Source organism: Marmota monax, unplaced genomic scaffold (assembly GCF_021218885.2).
Source record: "Marmota monax isolate L192 unplaced genomic scaffold, Marmota_monax_Labrador192_F-V1.1 WCK01_AAM20220418_F8-fsc00002, whole genome shotgun sequence".
Classification (NCBI taxonomy): Eukaryota; Metazoa; Chordata; class Mammalia; order Rodentia; family Sciuridae; genus Marmota; species Marmota monax.
The window spans coordinates 40,606,290-40,619,451 of record NW_026693571.1 but is presented as its reverse complement, the minus strand read 5'-3'; the positions used below and the strand labels follow the sequence as shown (position 1 = coordinate 40,619,451).

The following is a 13,162-nucleotide window of genomic DNA, read 5'->3' as shown; positions in this document are numbered from 1 at the left end:
TTCTGTTGGCTGGTTAGATGCAACCCCATGAAGTATCAACAATTTCTGCATGAAATGTGTTTTTTTTTTGTTTGTTTTTTTGTTTTTTCTAAGACACTATACAGGCAGCACAACTTCTTTCTAGTTTCAAATCTGAGATTTTTCTCGTGCAGATTGTGCCCTTCAGTGGGCTGTTAGTGCTGTCTGCAGGCACACCCAGTTCCCTCCTCTCTCTACACCCCCACATTCCCATTGCAATTTCACACCCTTTCTGACTTCTCAAACCCACTGTACCTCCTCCCCCAGCCTCACTCTGAGAGGATGCTTTTGCTTCCATTTCCTCAGTGAAGTAGGAAGCAATCAGAATCTCTGCCTCAAAAAAAAAAAAAAAGAATCAACAAGAACAAAAGCAGATGTTCGCGGGCCCCACACCAGATGACCCACCTAGAAGCATCTGTGTCCCTGCGATCCTGTCTGTTGAGGACTGACCGTGGTCTAATCCAAGGCTGGTCCCTCTACCTGCAGCCTGACCCCATCCTTTCTCAAGAAGGGACACAGACCTGACAATTCTCTCTCTCTCATATCAGCAGTTTTCCTGCCCTGGATTTTGCAACAGTACACTAACCAACTGTTATTTCTCTCATCTTGAAAAGCAAGTCCTCCTGACAACTGGCTAGACCCAGTCCCCTGCCACTCCCCATCACGCTGCCTCACCTGTGCACCCAGCACTCCTAGGAAGAAAATTGTCATCCTTGCTGTGACCAGTTCTTTCCCTCTGACCCTCTATTAGACTCACTGAAGTCAGACATTATCCCAGCCATACTCCTTTTGTCAAGATCCCGATGATACTCATGTTGCTAAATTCAGTTGTCACTTGTCAATCTTCATCTAATTTGGCCTGTCAGAAGCATTGACACCCAATTGATGGCTCCCTTCTCCTTGAAACTCCTCCTTGGCTTGGTCTCCAGCACACGGGCTTTTCTTCCTCCCTGTCTGGCTGCTCCTTCTCTTTGCTGAATTTGCAGCTTCTTCCTGACCTTGTAATGTGGCTGCACTTTGGAGTTCAGGCCTTGCACCCCTGTCCTGTGTGTGTGTGCACCACTGTGATGATCCAAGATTTTAAAAACCATCCATTCCAAATTATACCCCCAGCCCTGATCTCTCCCCTGAAATTCAGATTTGTGTATATCCAGCTTTCCACTCCACACCTCCACCTGGATGTTTCATGGGAATTCCACAGTTAATGTTCCAAATCCGAATTCTGGAGTGTCCTCTGCACTATTGAACTTGCATGTTACCTTGCCCTCTTCCCTGCAGAGTTAATGGTGGTCTCGTCCTTTCAATTGCTCCAGCCAAAATCCCTGAACGATGGTGATCTTCCCCTTTTTAAAAAATATTATTTTAGTTGTAGATGAACACAATATCTCTATTTTTATCTGGTGCTCAGGATGAAACCCAGTGCCTCCCTAGCAAGCACTCCGCCACTGAGCTGCAACCCCCGCCAGCCCTGTGGCGTTCTTTCCCTCCTTAGTGTTCCTATACCCAACATGACTCCTTTCTACTGCCACCCCTGACTCCCTTGCACAGGCCTCCCCCCTCTCTGCCTGGAGAGGCAATGGTTTCGAACTGCACTGTCCCCCGTTCTTGTCCTTTTATAGTCTAGCCTTTTTTTCAGTTTTGGATTTTTCTTTTTAACTGACACCTAAGTGTACTCACTTACGGGCCAGCATGATCGTTGAGTACACGTGTGCAATGTGTAATGACTGAATCAGGCTAGTTAGCGTTTCCATCTCGTCGTCATTATGTTTGGGGACTTCCAACTCCTTTCTTGTAGCTCTTCATGAAATATGTAATAGGTTGTTATAAACTTGAGTCATCCCTGGCTGGAGAACACTGGAGCTATTCCTTCTGTCTCACTGCACTTGGTTCCTGTTATCGTGAACTTCTCCTGACCTTCCTAGCTCTAGCAATCACGGCTCTCTTCTTCGAGGTCAACTTTTAAAATTCTACCAGAGTGGGTTTTGTGTCTGTCTGGCTTATTTTACTTAATATAATGTCTTCCACTTCCATTCATTTTGCCTCAAGTGATAGAATTTTATTCTTTTTATGGCTGAATAACAATCCATGTCATACCCCCCCACACCCCCCACATACTGCATTTTCTTTACCCATTCCTTCATGGACAGACACCTCCATATCCTGACTGTTGTGGGTAGTGTTGCAGGGAACCTGGGACTGTCGGTGTCTCTTTGACTGATTTCATTTCCTTTGGTATGTGCCTAGAAATAGGATAGCTGGATCATCTAGTAGGTCTCTTTTTAGTTTTTTTAAAGAACCTTACTGTTCTCCATGACAGCTGGATTAGTTTACATTCCCACCAATAATGCCTAAAAGTTCTCTTTTTTATGCACCTTTGCCACCATTTATTAATGTTTTGATTTTTGATGATAGCCATCCTGACTGGGGTGAGATGATGTCTTGTTTGCAGTTCCCTGACAATGCGTAGCATTTTTTTCCCCCATATGCGCTTTGGCCATTTATATAATACATTTTTTGGAGAAATGTCTGTTTAGATCATTAGTCCATTTTTAAATTGGATTTCTTTTTTCAGTACCAGGGATTGAACCCGAGGCAAATGCTCTACCATTGAGCTCATCCCCAGCCCTTTATGAAATTTTATTTTGATGCAATCTCACTAAGTTGTCCAGGCTGGCCTCAAAGTGGTGACTCTCATGATTCAGCCTCCTGAGTAGCTGGGATTATAAGCATATGACACCATGCCCCGCTTGGACTTTTTTTTTTTTTTTTGAGCTCCTATAGTGTAGTCTTAGCCCAGTCTGATCCTGTTCAAATGAGAGTCATGTTGTGGCAGTCTTCTGCTTGAAATCAGCCAGGGGCTTCCCACCTCACTGAGAGTAAAGCCAAAGTCCTTACTAACAACAGGGCCCCACACACTGGGCTTCACCTGGCATTGCCTTTCTCCCCCCTCACTGTCTTCCAGGACTTTCTTGCTGCTGCTTGTGAACATGCTCAGCCTAATCTCTCCACAGGGCTCTTGCACCTTCCTTGCTTGGAACACCGTTCCCACAGATATCTTGCATGGCTTCCTCTGTCACCCCTTTCAATTTTTGTTCAGATGTCACCTTTGCAGGGAAGCATTCCCTGTCTACCCTGTTTAGCATCACAGCGACCCTCCCCTGTGTTCACGGTTCCCCTTGCATGCGCTTTACCCATGCTCACACTACCTCCTAACGTGGTATAATTGACCCGAGCATCCAATTGTCCGTCTCCCCAGACATGCTCGGTGAAGGCAAGAATTTCTTTCTCCCTCCCTCTTCTTCATCCTCCTCTTTTGGACTGATGTTTCTGTAGCACCTGGACTAGTGCCTGGTTTTGGATGAATGGAGGCAGGGGCAGTTTCTCATTTGGGGTGGTGGGTCACTGTCCTGAGTGTACACCTGAATAAATCACATCAGTCAGGATATGTGTGTTATCTCAAGTTTTACCCTGCATTCACTTGATGTCTATCATTTCTTGAACGTATTGATGGCTTATTTAAGGCATAGCTATACCTAATTGAAAATTATTTGTTTTGATTAACTAACCAAAGATGCATTCAGTGCCTAGAACCTGAATCAAAGGGAGGCAAACTGTTTGGAAAGCCAATTTAAGTTGACAGGTGACATCACTAAGAGATCATTAGGAAGTACTAAATAGAACTGTTTGGAAAATAAACCATCCTTTGATCTGTCGTATTCCTGGGAACTCGAGTGCTTTTGTTCTGTATAATAAGTAACTTGGTTGTTTGTAAATGCCAACAAATTTAGTGTCAGACAAAATATTTCCTTGTTATAAGATGAATTAAAATGAATTAACTGCTGGGCACATGCCTATAATCCTACTGGCTCAGGAGGTTGAGGCAGGAGGATTGTGAGTTCAAAGCCAGCCTCAGGAATTCAATGAGGCCCTAAGCAACTCAGTGAGACTGACTCTAAATAAAAGAGTTGGGGATGTGGCTCAGTGGTTAAGTGCCCCTGGGTTAAATCCCCAGTACCAAGAAAAAAAAAAAATGAATAACCGATTTTTCACAAAGACATATTCATTCAAGTGTGTTTTAGAAAATTCAGTCCTTTTTAATGCAGAAGTTTTCTTTCTCAAAACATTGAGTTAAAATTCAATGGATATTTATTTTACTCAGCCAAGGAAGTAAAACTAGGTTCAAATAATTTATTGAATGAATGTGTGTTAAAAAAAATAGTTGGAAATATAAAGTACACATAAATTACTAGAAAACAATGTGAAATGAAATAGGGAAATGAACTGTGGGATTCCAGATGAGAGAAAGCACCATGGAGTTCCAAGTAATGCAGCGGGGAGGGAGCCTGTCTAGCTTGTGGGAGGCCCTGGGTTCAACCCCCAGAGCCACGGGGATGGGAGGAGGTGGCTTTCCTGAAAGCCAAAAAGATGGAAGCAGATATGGAAGTGCAGGACCCTCACAAAAATCCCTGTATACTCATTCATTCCCTGTGTGAGGGCACATTTCTCTCTCTAGATCTGTTTTTTATTTGTAAATGAGGAGTGACCATAGTGTCAATGTCATAGGGTTATTGCAGGGATAATGAGATAATGCACCTCTTAATACGGAATGAGAATCCAGAGAAGTTCAGTGACGTGGTGATTCATCAAGTCCGAAACCTGGGAGGCGATGATGGTCATGAAGGTCTCAGCTGGGGTACCCCGGACCTTGGAGAAGTTATCCTGGGTCTTGTACTCGGGTCCAAGAGGAGCAACCCCTTGCTACACCTCAATTCATCCAGCAGACAGGGGTTAGGTCTACAGCAAAGCCAGAGCTCTCTTGGGCCCTAGAGGATCATGAATAGGAAACATTCATGCCCACCCGGAAGTCATGGTTTAAATGGTCATCAGACAAGCCTGAGGGACAGCATGGTGGCAAGAGCTAGCACTGAAGTGGAGGCATCCCACATGTCCATCACCTAGTGAGTGATAACAAACAAATGTGCTTCATCCATACGATGGAGTATTATTTAGCCATGGAAAGGAATAAAGCTCGGCAACATGCTCCAACACAGATGAACTTGAAGGTGTGCCAAGTGAAAGGAGCCAGTCACAAAGTGTCACATACTGTGTGATTCCATTCATATAAAATACCTAGAATAGGCAAGTTCATAGAGAGATTAAGTAGGCTGTGGAACTGGGCATGGTGATGTACGTCTGTAATGCTACAACTTGGAAGCTGAGGCAAGAGGATCGCAAGTTTGAGGTCAGCCAGGGCAACTTAGAACCTGTCTCAAAGTGTTAGAGATGTAGCCCCTGGGTTCAATTCCCAGTATCCAAAAAAAAGAAAAAAAGGTAGGTTATGGGCCCTTGGGCATGAGGAAAGGGCACCATGCTAATGGGCGTGGAGTTTCTTTCTGGGGCAGTGAAAATTTCAAAAATGGATCATGGTCTTGGTTGCACAACTCTGAATATATTAAATACCTTGAGTGGGTGCATTGTACGGTACGTGAATCATATCTCAATAAAGCTGTTGAAGAAAGGAAAAAAAAAACACCTCCCACCACTGTGCAGATAGGGACCCAAGTAGGCTTGACATGACTAGGAGTGAACAAAAGAAACTGCAAAGACGCGGGTGAGGGGTGAGCAGGCCGTGCCCACGGAGGACCTCGTCTTATCAAGGAATTAGCCACTGAGGGTTGCAGATGGTGTATGGTCGCCCTGGTGCCTGTGGGAGACTGGGCGCACCAACCCTGAGAACAGTAACGGCTGGAGCTGGGAGCTGGGGGAGACGGGGGCTGGGCAGCGCGACAGGGCCATGGCAGGAGTCCAGGCCAGGAAAAAGGTGCATGTGAACCAAGAGTAGAAGTATGGACAGTCAAGAGCCTGTAAGAGTTGGAACAGCCGGGGTGTGAGGGTCTAGTGCAGACAGGAGAGGAGGACAGCCCCCAGGATGCCAGCATGGGTGAAGGGTCTGTGCCCTCACCAGCGGAGACAGAAAGAAGCCGGGGAACCAGAACCAGAGGGTTCTTCCTGAGGGCTTCGGATGCCTTGTGCCTGTGCTGAGATTCGGTGAAGCACAGAAGCCAGGTCTTGCTTGGTGAGAATGGGGAGGAGTGAGCGATATCCATCCCTGCCTGCTCCACTTGTGGTCTCTGCAACTTTTTGGTGTTGCAGGGTGCATCTTTAGGGTCACTTGAATACTGTGACCCGAGTCATCTAGAATTTATCTAGTCTCTTCTCCATGGAGCTTTGTTTTCTGATTCTATGATGAGGTGTTCTTTTTTTCCCCCCTCCAATTAAAAGCTAATGCTGAAGACATACAGGATTATTGAGACTGCTCTGTCCCTCTAAGTACTAGAGCAATTTGTTAAAACTTTTACTGGGAGTGGAATGCTTTTTACAGAAGGAATCATACATCCCTTTGAAAAACAGGTGAAAGTAGAACCCATCTGTGTCCAAAGCCCTGAAAGATGGTTCCAGTTGTTACTACTGGAATGAATGGGTTGATTTGTAACCAGAATCCAGGTTCTCTGGGGTCTGAACTGATAAAGTACAGAGGGGGAGAACTTTTGAAAGCTGAGTATGTAATGAAGACTTCATATTTAGGGTTAGGGCCTTGGAAGAGCACTGAAGCCACACTCCCACTACCTTCATGGGATCTTGGCCATGATGGAGATGGGTGTTAACAGGCCCAGGTACAATCCCAGAGCAGTTTTCATACGTTAATCTTCAGAACAACCCAAGGTACTGTACTGGAGGTACGGAAGAGTCATGCCCAAGGTCACACAGAGGGGAAGTGGAGTGTTAGAAGGGGAAGGACAGAAGAGAAAAGAACCCTAGAACTGAAAGCCACCCCAGCTTTGCCACCATCCATTGGGGAACCCTGAAAAAAAAAAAACCCACTTACTTGGGCTGGGGTTGAGGCTCAGTGGTGAGTGCTCACCCAGCATGTGGCGGGCACTGGGTTTGATTCTCAGCACCACATAAAATGAATGAAATAAAGGTATTGTGTCCATCTACAACTAAAAAACAATTTACAAAAATCACTTAGCCTCTCCAGTGCAGCTTGACTTCACTTGTCCAACAGGAGCACCGAGGTCTGCCGGGAGCCCTCTGTTGGGTAGGTCTGGGGTCGGGAGTGTGAGGGAAAGTGTTTTGTGAAGGCCTGGTGTGGGGCGTGTGATGTGATGTTGAGCAGCTTTCTCTTCCGTCTCAGTCGTGTAGTGAGGCTAGAAAAAGTTTTCCATTTTGCTAACTTTTTTTTTTCCAAATATTTCTGATTTCTTGGGTGTGATTTTTTTTTTCTTCTTTTTTCAGGTTACTTGTCTTCAGGACTTTTTTGGTGATGATGATGTTTTTATTGCATGTGGACCTGAAAAATTCCGTTACGCCCAGGATGACTTTGTCTTGGATCACAGCGGTAAGGCAGCTCCTACCGTCTCTAACCCCGGGAATGAAGGCTTGGGATTTAGTCACCTGGTACCTGTTAAGAGGTCACTGTGCTGAGGAAAGATGAGCTGGGCTCGGTGGCTCTCACTTGGAGTCCCAGCTGCTCGGGGGACTGAAGGGGAGAAGGATCCCTTGAGCCTGGGACTTCGAGGCCAGCCTAGACTGCTCAGCAAGACCCTGTCTCAAAATGCAAACAAAAAGGAAAGGATAATAACTAAATAGTTACTAGTGGTGATCTGAGGTTTCTTTTTACCTCATTGTTTGGGTTGCGACTTTGAAAGAGAAACAATAACATGCTTTGTGTATCTATTTCCTGGGGGGGGGGGCTATTTTGTGGGTGAAATTAAAAGATCCCTTTTTCTTGATTTTAACCAGTATTTGGAGTTTTCATCTAATACAAGTTATCTCAGTTATTTCAAATGTTCTAGGAGTAGGGGTTTATAGTCTTAATTATTCTAAACCTATCACAGTAAATAATGATTGATTTGGCTAATAGTGAAATCAACTTCTTTAAATAGGGCAAAATTACCCAGGCATAAAATGTTAGGAAAAAAAAAAATTAGAGATAAATTCCTGCTTTTTATACATGAGGAAAGTTGGCTCTGAAAATAATGAATGGTAGACAACTTCCAATTGAGGGGTTGTGACAATCCAGAATTAGAGAAATATATCACCAAATAAATAGGGATAAATGTGCTTTTTAAAACTTGAGGTGGTCGTAATCTCTTGTCGTTCTTTCCTGTTATCCTGTATCAGTTTCCGTGTGTGGATGGTTTATCTGTGTTTTTCTGTTTTGCTTTTCTCCTCTACCACATTTCTTAAAGGGTTTCTGTTTTGTATTCTATTGGAGCATCACCCCTGCTTTAGGTTGGTGACACCACTCTAAAGTCCTTTATTGTAGATGATGTTCATTTGTGTTATCTCTGCTGATAATGTTCTCCCTCATTCCTGTGAGATGGAGGTTGGCGGAGATATTCATTTACTTCTCAACTATATTTTACATTTTCTTCAATTTTAGCTTTAATTTCATAATATTTCTTTGTCAGTAGCAATCATTTTGAAAGTCGAGACACTGAAACTAAATCATATGTTCTAGGAGATAGTGTCTTTGGGCATGGTGCTGCATACCTGTGGTCCTAGCAATTTAGAGGCAGAAGCAGGAGGATCACAAGTTTGAGGCCAGCTTTACCAATTTAGCAAGACTTAGTTGTTTTTTTTGTTTTGTTTTGTTTTTGTTTTTGCTGCTGTGACTTAAAGACCTGACAAGAACAATTTTAGAGGAGGAAAAGTTTATTTGGGGCTCAGAGTTTCAGAGGTCTCAGTCTATTGACAGCTGGCTCCATTCCTCTGGGCTGAAGGTTAGGCAGAACATCATGGTGGAAGAATGTGGTGGAAGGAAGTACAACACACTGGGAAGCAGAGAGAGGGCTCACCAAGCACAAAATATAAACCCCAAAGGCACGTCCCCCAGGGATCCACCTCCATTAGCCACACCCTACCTACCTACAGTTACCACCCAGTTAATCCCATTAGGGGGCAAATTCAGGCCCTCGTGGCCCAATCATTTCATCTGTGAAGACTCTTGCTTTGTCTCTCACAGGAGCTTTTGGGGGACACCTCATATCTAAACCATTACACTCTTATTTCAAAAAAGTAAAAACCAGGGTTGGGGGCTAAGAACCTAGCCCAGTGGTAGAGCCCCTGGGTTCAGTCCCCAATATTACAAAAGAGAAGTGTATTTGGATAATAACAGCAACAGAACATTTGTCCCTGTGTGTACAGACACTGTACTCTGCTTTGGGTGCATGTTGTAAATTTATCTGAGCTGGTTGGATCCTTCATTGTTGGTGGCCATCAGTGGCTTCCAGTAGTAAGGGATAGGTGAGAACTATTGATTTCCTCTCTCAGTTTCTAGTTACTTAACCTGCTCCAAAGAGAGGAGAATAATGGTAATTTCATAAGGCTTAGTGAGGATTAAGGGAATTCACATGTCATGGCAGCTAGGGTGTCTGTCACATGCTAGAGAATATGTCTTCTGCTGCTATTGTTGCTGAAAATATCATGCCATTACATGGTAAGGTTTTGTAGTGAAAGCAAATCTCAGACCTGATTCACCACAAGTGCATTTATTAGGAGGCAAGGAGTTTTAAAAAAAATCAGTTTGTTTATCTTGTGTTGTGATCTTGAAGTCCTAACTGTCCTTTTAGGCTTCTGACAATTTCTTGTAAAGATCCATGGAATTCAGCTAACCTAATCTTGGTCAAGTAACAGATCCTCTAGTAAGAGCTGGACGCAGGACGAGCTCTGATTCCTACGCCGCCCAAAGTGTAGTTCTGAAGTTATTGGCCCAGTATTGACATATCCTTGCTCATAAGAGTGACAGCACCTTTAAAATGTTTCTAACTGGTCCACACACTGCACCTTTCAACAAAGAACACTTTCTAACACCCACAATGCCAATTAACCAAGCAGAAGTAGCTACCCTTCCAATGAGGTTTTGATTAGAGTCTTTCAAATGCTAACTAACCTCCCCTGGTGTGTATTTTTCTGATTAGTGTACTTCACATGTTAATTTACTGCCCCTAGGGTTTAGATTAAAACTAACCTATATTTTAATATTTCTGCATAAATTGAAGTATTTTAAAGTGTAGACAATGTTATCTAATTCAATCCTTATAACAAGCCTGTGAAGCAGATTTTATTCTTATTCCAACTAGGGAAAAGTAGAAAAGAGAAAAATACTGAGAACATTTTATTTGACTTTGGTTATTAGAACATAAGGAAAGTCTCCCAGTTAGTAAATGTCAAATCCATGATTCATCCCAAATCTATGTGATTCCAAAACCCATATTCTTAATTATTCAAATTACAAGTGATTATGTTAGCTGTAATTAGTTCTGGTACTTCAAACACTGACAATTTATGGAAAGACCTAAGTTATGGTTTAAAGCTATTTTCATTTTTAATGCTTCACGAAACTTTGGGAAAATAAGACAGGAAGAGTCCTTGAGTTAGCATCCCATCGCCTTTCAAATAAGATCATCAAGGAGTTGGAGAGGACAATGAAATCATAGTCTCTGCCTGTCAGTGCTTCTGGTTATAAAGGATGTTGCACATGTGGGGATGAGCTGTGGATGTTTCTGTGTATCCAGTTAGCAGGATATTGGGGTTTTGGAACTGAAGATAACCTTGGGTGTACGTTTGGGGCAGTTGCTTTGTACATTAAAGTTTAGCAGAACTGAGGGTTGCTCAGTGGTATAACCCTTGCCCAGCACGCATGAATCCCTGGATTTACTCCCTAGCATGTACCCCCCCCCCCAATAAAAAAGCTTTAACAATAATCGAGAAATCGACCCATAATAGTTACAGACAGAAAACTGTAGTCACATATGATATGCCTCTGGCCAATGGTGAACCCTGCTTTAGTTTGTGCACTTTTGTTTCTTTCTAGAATGTCGTGTCCTGAAATCTTCTTATTCTCGCGCCTCAGCCGTTAAATATTCAGGATCCAAAAGCCCTGGGCCTTCTCGTCGCAGCAAATCACCAGCTTCAGGTACTTAATAGAAAAGTTGTGGATGCACAGAAGGGGCAGGTCATTCTCCTTCCGTTTTTTTTTTTTTTTTTTTTAATGTTCATGAGCTGGTAGTCTTTGCCAGGCTGTGTACAGCCAAGGGTCCAGAACAGCATATAGATAATATCTTAAAGTCCTAAAGTCAAATCTGTTTTCCAAAGTTGTAAGTCTCCTGAGAGAAGCGTTTTTGTTCTGACACATTTTCTCAAGAATAGCCTTATATATATCTTTTTCTGGTATTTATTTACATTTTGACCACAGTGTACTGCATTTTAAATTTTGTACTAAATAATTATGGATATCTATTTTCCTAACATTCCTCTTATTGCTGTAACACACACAGATGCACACACAAATATGTTTACTTGATCAATCTCCAGAGGTCTTTCCTTCATCCAGCAATGTGATAGTAACAAGACCATTGTTGGAAAGTTGTACTTGTTTAAGAATCAGACTTTTCTGTAATTAAGTTTCTTCCAGGTCTTAAGCCCATAGATGTCATAATTTGGACTGTTTTGGCATTTTTTTAAACAATAAAAAATATCCATAAATATCTCATTAGATTGGTTCTTTGGGCTTGTTTATAGTAATTAAGAGTAATTTTGCTTGTTTCACTTCCCACTAAGGGAAGAATCATGAAAAACTACTGAACGGGGGTCGGGGGGAGGGGAATCTAGCACAGGAGCAAGTGGAATCAGTGGACCACCTTGAGCACCCAGCTCTGGAAGGCCTGGCCTCCCCGCCCCCTCGGGGCTCCCCCGTAGCATCTCCGTCACCTTCTTTAGGGCAGGCTGTTCACCCTTCTTTCATGTGCACCTTACACCTGCTGAATAACTGCTCTCTTGCTGTCTCCTCCTGCTTTGTGTACACTGCACGTGTGCAGTCAGGAGGGGAGGCCACCACTCCAGTGCCTATTCTGCAGCCAAGTCCCCAGGTGAGCCACCATCACGATGGCTGTGTCGCTCCGCTGGGCTTCTGTTTCTGTCTTTGCTCCATTTCTGTTTCCTTTTGCTCCATTTCCATGAGTGTGTCTGGCCTCCTCCCGTGAGCATCTGGCAGCGTGAGATGCTTCACAGGGTGCAGGACGCTGTGGCCAACTCTGTCCAGTGAGAGCCAGTGATCAGAGTGCCTCCCAACTATCTTTGTGTGGCTGAAATTCAGAGTGATGGAGGAGGCACAGTCCCCTCCAGGGGAAATTTAACTAGAAAGTTAATTTTGGAATTTTTTTTGTTACTGAAATAGGCTGATGAGGTTTGTTGAAGATACAAAAGTTGCCACAGAAGCAATCGTACTTTTCTGTCCTCATCCCTGCCCCACTCCCCGCCACCAGGGCTAAGCACTTAGGAATCATTAAAACCCTAGAGTTCAAAGTACTTGATAGTAACATTTGCCAGCAGAGTAGGACTGTGAGGTGTTTCCTGTGCACACAAGGAGGCAGTGCTGTGGTCTTTCTAGTTGTAAACCAATGATTTTCATAAAGTTACAGGCTCCACACACCCTGACAGCCAGCACCTTGAGTATTTTTACCAAAGATCTCTGTCATTCACCTTATTTTACATTGCATTAGCTCTCTGTAAACTATCCTGAAACTCAGAAAGCTAATATGAAATTTGCATAAATATGATGACCTCAGCAAGTAATATGGTGATATAGACTTAGTGTTAGATTCCTGGGTTTTGTTTTAGATGATATGTTTACAGATATTTATCACATCAGTATAATTAAAATAGAGAGAGTGGTCCAAGAATCAGATATAATTGATTCAGTTTTGTGCCCCCTGAGGTCCAAAGAGGAAAATTAACACACTGAACTACAAATGTCTCACTGCTGCATTTGCTTTGCAGACCTCATAACTGCATAAATGATTCTTTTCAACTTGAGTTTGGAATTCTTAAAAGCTGATTAAGGAATACTAACGTTCCAGGACACGAAATTTTCAAATGAATCTATATTTGGATAGAGGAGGCCTCAAACTCGCGGGTAAAAGTTGTGAGATTTTAAAATCACATTTCAGAGGGCAAGCAGTCTAAGACATCGATTCAGAGAGTGCACTCACTGCAGTCAGACGACCAAAAGCCCAAGTCATCTGCTGGCACTTCACTGGGATTCTGAAAGAAGCTGCCGCATTTAGCCCTGCAGTGCTTT

The 13,162-nt window shown here is 43.3% G+C and overlaps 1 protein-coding gene across 11 annotated transcripts in view; it reads left to right on the top strand.

Moving 5' to 3' along the window:
* Dclk2 (doublecortin like kinase 2) overlaps window positions 1-13,162 on the top strand; it is a 148,772-nt gene that overhangs the window by 82,355 nt on the left and 53,255 nt on the right. For 6 of the 11 annotated variants that reach the window (XR_009228172.1, XM_058583932.1, XM_058583931.1 and 3 more), the window contains exons 3-5: window positions 7,315-7,417; window positions 10,898-10,999; window positions 11,901-11,951. Coding sequence is in view for 10 of the 11 variants with exons in the window: in XM_058583932.1 (XP_058439915.1) it covers window positions 7,315-7,417; window positions 10,898-10,999; window positions 11,901-11,951 (256 nt within the window). In the remaining variant the exon portion in view is untranslated. The remainder of the gene's footprint in view (window positions 1-7,314; window positions 7,418-10,897; window positions 11,000-11,900; window positions 11,952-13,162) is intronic. The other 5 variants (XM_046459038.2, XM_046459037.2, XM_058583935.1 and 2 more) reach the window with 1 other exon arrangement.